General features: G+C 44.4%; 1 protein-coding gene across 1 annotated transcript in view; it reads left to right on the top strand.

Annotated features, from left to right (window-relative positions):
* The first annotated feature begins 2,821 nt into the window (after positions 1 to 2,821).
* Positions 2,822 to 6,509, top strand: part of GNAT1 (G protein subunit alpha transducin 1) — a 9,331-nt gene continuing 5,643 nt past the window's right edge. The window contains exon 1 of the mRNA XM_069095415.1: positions 2,822 to 2,927. Within this exon, the coding sequence (XP_068951516.1) occupies positions 2,822 to 2,927 (106 nt within the window). The remainder of the gene's footprint in view (positions 2,928 to 6,509) is intronic.

Genomic DNA, 6,509 nt, shown 5'->3' with positions numbered 1-6,509 from the left:
GGAGGACATGGACAAGAGTTGCCCAGGATGAGAGGGCATGAATGAGTTTCAGTCTGCCTCATTGCGGGAATGCTCACGTTGATGAGGTCATATCCATTGAAGTATTGAACTTGTGTGCATGTCATATCCTGCTATTAAACTATAAGCTTTATGAGGATAGGGATCATATCTGAGCTAAGCTTTCAATCTCCCCCTGCTCCTAATATGGTGTTCTGCACAAAGCAGATATATGTCAAATGTTTGCTGTGTTGGGAAAGAAAGTTGATTTGGAGAAGTAACAGGAAAAACATTACCAAGGACTTGGATTTTGGGGGAAAGGCACTTTCAAGATTGAGAGAGGCCAGATGGGCTATTCAAATTCTATGCCCCTAAGATATTAAAAGAACCAGAGGAAGCCTCCTACTTATAGGGCAGATCCTTGATATTCTGGGGACAATATGGATGAAAGTTGCACAGAATGAGAAAGCATAGAAGGGCCTCAGTCTGGGTTAGATAAGGGTCTGCCCATCCTGGAGGGTCATGCAGCTACCAATGGAAGTATGTTTTTGCATGTAATATTTTTCTCTCCTCAATATTGGAAGCTCCATGGTGATGGGGTTTGGGTCTATTCTTCCTATGCCTTCTCCAGGTTGTGTGCAGGCTCCCTGGCATTAGGATTCAGGTCTATGTCTGCTCTACCTCCTCCCACTTACCCCAGTTCCCTAAAGGCAGGTCCTGAGTCCTATCCATTTCTGTTTTTTCTGCAATGCCTAGACCAGCAGCCTCACGTAGGAGGTGCTCAGAAAATGTTTCTGGAATTTATTCCTGGTACAGTGAAAAGGGCCTTTGGTTGGGAGTTCACTAGTAGTCCTGCCACTAATTTGCTAAATGATCTTCCTCTTTCAGGGCCTCAGTTTACTGCTTTGTAAAATAAGGGAGTTGGAATAGATGACCTCTAAGGTTAGCTAGGAGGTGCAATTGGATCAAATGCCAGCTCCAGAGTCAAGAGGATATGAATTCATTGGAATTTTTAATTCTTCCAAAGTTGACCTCTTTTGCAATATTATTGCAGTCATCATGTAAATCATTCTCTTGATTGTGCTGCTAATTTCACTCTGCATCAGTTCAACATTTTTTCTTCTTTAAAATTTTATAGCTCAAAACTGGATGAAAACTTTTGGAATATCATGTGTGTGTGTCTATATCTGTATTTGTATCTACATCTATCCTTGTTCTGGGGACAATATGGATGAAAGTTGCGCAGAATGAGAAGGCATGGATATATATGCAGAACACATCATGCGTCTACATATGTGTTACATATATGTGGCATATATGTTTTTATTTTTAAAAGTGTATATAATCGTTCACACTTTCTTATATAATCTTCTTTCTTATTCATCTGTACTGAAATGTATGTTTGTTGCTAGTTGTTATGTTCAGAATAAAAAATGTTTTTAAATTCCCCCCACCCCCGCAAAAGAAGATTCTGAGTTCAAATTAGTCCTCAGCTCCTCACTAGCCATGTGACCTGGACAAATTACTGTATCCTCAATTTTTAAAACAAAGGAAATCATAGCGCCTACCTCCCAGGGTTGTTCTGAGGATCAAAGGAGATAATACTTACAAAGCACTTAACATAGTAGGTAAGTGCTTTAAAAATACCTGTTCCCTCCTTTCCATCCAACTCTAAGATTCTAGAGCTGGTGAATCACATAAATACGCATAGACACATATACTTGTAGATTCAAATATATACACACCCCAAGACATAGTTACACATAAACATACAATGCCATTACAGATGCTATCACACACAATCATGGACACAGGGGCACAACAAACACTCCTTGCACCCTCATTCATGTCACCAGGTCTCTTGCCCCTACACCCAAGGAGTCTCAGGGTCTGGTGTCCTGGGGCTCAAGCCCCAGTCATCTCCCTTCACCCCCCAGGAAGGAGTCCAAGAGCAAGGTGTCCGAGCACATGTCCCACCATCACCTTGGTGTCTGCCACCACTTTGGGGAAGGCAAGTCCCAGTTTTTTTGTTTTGTTTTGTTTTTGGAGGGAGGAAGGCAGGGCAGTTGGGGGTAAGTGATATGCCCAAGGTCACATAGCTGTTAAGGTCACAGTGTTAAGTGCTAGCCGCCCCACTGAGTCCCAGTTTTGTGGTTGATGGGGAGGGGTGGGGCCGTTCAAATATTGTTCTTTCCCAACCCCTCCGTCTCTGCAAGGTTCCAGGGAGAGCTCTGAGGGTGGTCCAGGGAGGGGATCGGAGCTAACCTCCAGGTTCAAGGTTATTTCTGGCTTCTCCTAACAAATGAATGAAAAAAGCATTGATTATACACTCACTGTGTACAAAGCATTGTGCTAAGAGCTCAGGATACACTTAGAAAAGACAGTCCCTATGTCAGTGGGGGAAGCTTCTCTCTTCAGGATTGAGAAGGAAGATGCTTTAACTCCCTGGCCCCAGATTGGAGGTAAGGGGGGAAAGCACAGAGTCAGCTTGTAAGGGATTGGGGACAGGGCCACTGCCTGATTATGGCTGGGGAAGGAGGGGGACAGGGGCTCTCCTGAGCCGGATTCACCTGTCCTTGGCCTTGATTGGTTCCCAGGCAGCCCCTTTGCCCCTAAATCCTGCTAAGCAGTCCCCAGTGGGAGGGAGGTATGGAAAGGCCCCATTCACTCTGTCCTCCAACTTCCTGGGAACAAGAAGGTACCAGGGAAGAGGGCCAGGGGCCCCGGGCTAAGCCCGAGGTTTGAAGGTCCTGTCTCCTCTGAAGAGTTAGGTCCACATTTTCCGCCTCTCAGGCCATACTCTTACCCCAATCCGGCCAGCAAGATGGGGGCTGGAGCCAGTGCCGAGGAGAAACACTCAAGGGAATTAGAGAAGAAATTGAAGGAAGATGCCGAGAAAGATGCCAGAACAGTAAAGCTGCTTCTGCTGGGTAAACTGAGGGGCCCTGGGGCGGGGATCTTCATCGGATCTGGGGAGGAGGGACAGTAGGCAAGTCCTTCCAGGCTTCCCAGATGACAAGGAGGAAACGAGTGAATTCCATTGCAAGGAAATCATACGTTGTCAATGAAAGGAAATCTGGGCAAAGAGGATGATGCCCCCTCTCCTGATGGGCTGGGCAGGGATTCCAGAGGCCCCTTCCTTTTCTATGATTGGTGAACACCCAAACAGCTTGGTGACAATTGAACCTCATTCTAAATCTTATCCACTTAAATTCTGAAGGATTCTCTCTGGAAAGGGAAAACCCTTTTGTAAAATGAATAATGACCCCTAACCAGAGAAGCTTTTGTAAAGTGGATAATTACCCCCTACCCCCACCTTCAGCCTATCTGAGGACATTTTGCAAAGAAAATAATTACCCTTTAAACTGCCTCTTCCATAGGATTATGGGTGTAACAGGCACCCCCAAATGTTCACTGAATAAATCAACAAATGAATAGAGGGAGAAAGTACAGGTGGCCCTTTAATCTAATCATGGCCCCCATTATCCCTGGCTCTGGCTGGATGTTTTCTCTGTGGGTGCTGGGAGGTCCAGCGGCTCTCTGGACATCTTGAGGTCATCTCCAGGCTCCTAAAAAGGTATATAACTCAAGGAGACCTGCATTTGGCTACCAACTCAATCACTAATATGCTGTGGGATGCTAGGCAATTCCCTTTCCCTCTATGACCTCATTTTCTTCCTCAGTATAGGGAGAAGGGACTGACTAGATCATCTCTAAGACCCCTTCAGTGTTCTAAGATGCTCCCACTTCTATTCAACTTAATTCAAATCAGCAAACATGGATTAAGACCTTAGTATATGGAAAATGAAGGGGACAGTAGTTTGAGGTGAATTGCTAGACTTGGTTGGCATCAGGAATAATGGGGTTCAAATCTCCCCTCTCATATTTCCCAGGTTTATGACCATGAGACAATCAGTTAACCTCTCCAATTTACCTTGGTTCCTACAGCAGTAAAAGCCCAGGTCCTAGAGACAATGTATAGCTAACAACCTGACATTCTAAGGTTTCTTCTAGCTTTGAATCTCAATGTAAATCAGGTTTCTAACTCAGTAATTAATGCCAAGCCACCATGTACGTTTGGACATTTTAGTTTGGGAAGCATGTTTGGATTGGTTACTCACTCCTTTGGGGCTCATTTCTGCCCAAGGTAGGACTCAGGGAAGGGACTATCATTGCCATTTTATAGATGAGGAAATCTTGAGAATCATCACATGTCAGAGCCGAAAGACATTTTAGAGACTTTCCAGTCCAACTCTTAATTTTCCATAAGAGGCTAGCGAGTGAGCAACAGAGAAATTCATTGAACTGCTAGGGGTCACACAACAAGCAACAAAGCCAAGTCTTCAAACCCGACAGTTCTCTGGTGTGCCCTGTTTTCTGTATCTGTAAACAGTCTGATCCGTAAACAATTAGATGCACCACTGGGGTACTGCTCTGTAAAGAGGGAGTTCTGTAAAGGGGAATTCTTTTCTAAAGTGAGGAATTCTTTTGTAATAAGAATAAAAGTCAGCTTGCTCTAAGTAAATTCCATCTACATACTACAGGGCAGCTAGGTGGTGCAGTGGATAGAGTACCGGGCTCTATCCCAGTTCTCTCTCATCTTCCTGAGTTCAAATCCGACTTCAGATACTTACTAGCTGTGTGACCCTGGACAAGTCACTTAACCCCATCTGCCTCAGTTTTATTATCTTTAAAATGAGCTGGAGAAGGAGATGGCAAACCATTACAGTATCTGCCAAGAAAACCCCAGATGGGGTCATGGAGAGTGGGATATGACTGAACAATGAACACCCAATCCAGTTACCATATAGATACATCAGAGGCAGCCATGACCTTAGAGAAGGATTTGACCTTCAGAAGTGAGAAGAGCATTGGGTTTGGTGTCAGAGTTGCCATATTCCTGTCCCTGATCTTCATGTGACCTTGGGCCAGTCACTTCCCACCCCTCAAGCTCAGTAACATAAGGAGGCTGGACTAGATGATCCCCAGGGTCTCTTTCAGCTCCAAACCTCAGATCTTCATTTCACTGTGGTCCCTACAGGACTCTTCAGCTAGCCCAACTCCCCAAGGACATTTAAAATGTGTTGGGTATTAAGTTACAAAGGTTTGGCTCTCTCACACACACATTCCCAGAGCGTTTGTTGTATTGTTCCATGGGTCACCAGGGCCAGAGAATTCGTCCCTTAGTGGCCAGCCTACTCCTATCAGCCTCTCCCTTCTTAGCAGGGCTGGTCTTGGGACAGCAAGCTCTGTCTGTCACCTGGTGGTCCCTTCCACCCTGGGAGAGATTGCAAGAGCCTTCTTTCCTCTGGCATAGCCCCTGAGAACCCAAGGTCATCTCAGTGCCACAAGGACATTGCTCTGCTGGGCAGAAGACCCACAGATGGGAATCAAGGGAGGCTGGTGAAAATATCCCTGTTCAGTACAATGGAATTTTGGATTCATAATAACAATAACAATAATATCTTTAAGGTTTGCAAAGTGATTTTCATAATAGTAATAGCTAATATTGATGTTCTTAATATGTGCCAGGAACTGTGGTAGGTGTTTTGCAATTATTATTTCACTTGACCCTCACATCAATACCCTGAGGTGGGTGCTTTTATTATTCCCATTTTATAGATGAGGAAACTGAGGCAAACAGAGGTTAGAATTTGCTTGCTCAGAATCACACAGCTAGTATGTGTCTGAGTTAAGATTCAAACTCAGTTCTTCCTGACTCCAAGCCCAACACTCCAGCTACAGAATCACTTAGCTGCCTCTCTCTCGAGGTGAATAATACAGAATCTCAGCTTTTTCCCCAGTAGCAGAATACTCTAGGGGGCAAAGAGGATGTTAAGGGATAGGAGGCTAAACCCACTGATCCCATTAACTCTGCCCTAATTCCCCTCCCCATCCCACGACCCTCCAAAACCCCAATATGAACAAAACTATACTGGACTGGAATAGAGGCCCTGGTCACTGATGGCTCTGCTCAATGTCCAGACTTCACCCTGCCCCACCAGTACTGTCTTCTTCTGTTAGGATGGAAGTGTAGGGGCGGCTAGGTGGTACAGTAGAGTGAGTACCAGCCCTGGAATCAGGAGGACCTGAGTTCAAATCCAGCATCAGATACATACTAGTTGTAGTACACTGGGCAATTTACTTAATCTTGATTGCCACCAAAAAAAAAAAAAAAGAATGTAAGAGTAGAGACTACTTTTTTTTGCTTGTATTTCTATCCCCTGGAGTTACTATTCTGACACATGCTAAAAGCTTAATAAATGTTCTATCTATCTACCTAGCTATCTAGCTATCTTTTGTTCTTTTCTTTCTCTTTCTTTCCTTCCTTCCTTCTTTCTTTTCTTTCTTTCATTTTTTTCTTCTTTTTCTCCTTCCTTTCTTTCCTTCCTTTCTTTCTTTCCTTCCTTTCTTTCCTTCTTCCCTCCTTCCTTCCTTTCTCTCTCTTCCTTTCTTTCTTTCTTTCTTCCTTCCTTCCTTCCTTCCTTCCTTCCTTCCTTCCTTCCTTCCTT

Source organism: Petaurus breviceps, unplaced genomic scaffold (assembly GCF_028583685.1).
Source record: "Petaurus breviceps papuanus isolate PSGF00001 unplaced genomic scaffold, PetGlider_PUasm1.0 227, whole genome shotgun sequence".
Classification (NCBI taxonomy): domain Eukaryota; kingdom Metazoa; phylum Chordata; class Mammalia; order Diprotodontia; family Petauridae; genus Petaurus; species Petaurus breviceps.
This window is presented reverse-complemented; position numbering and strand designations above follow the sequence as displayed.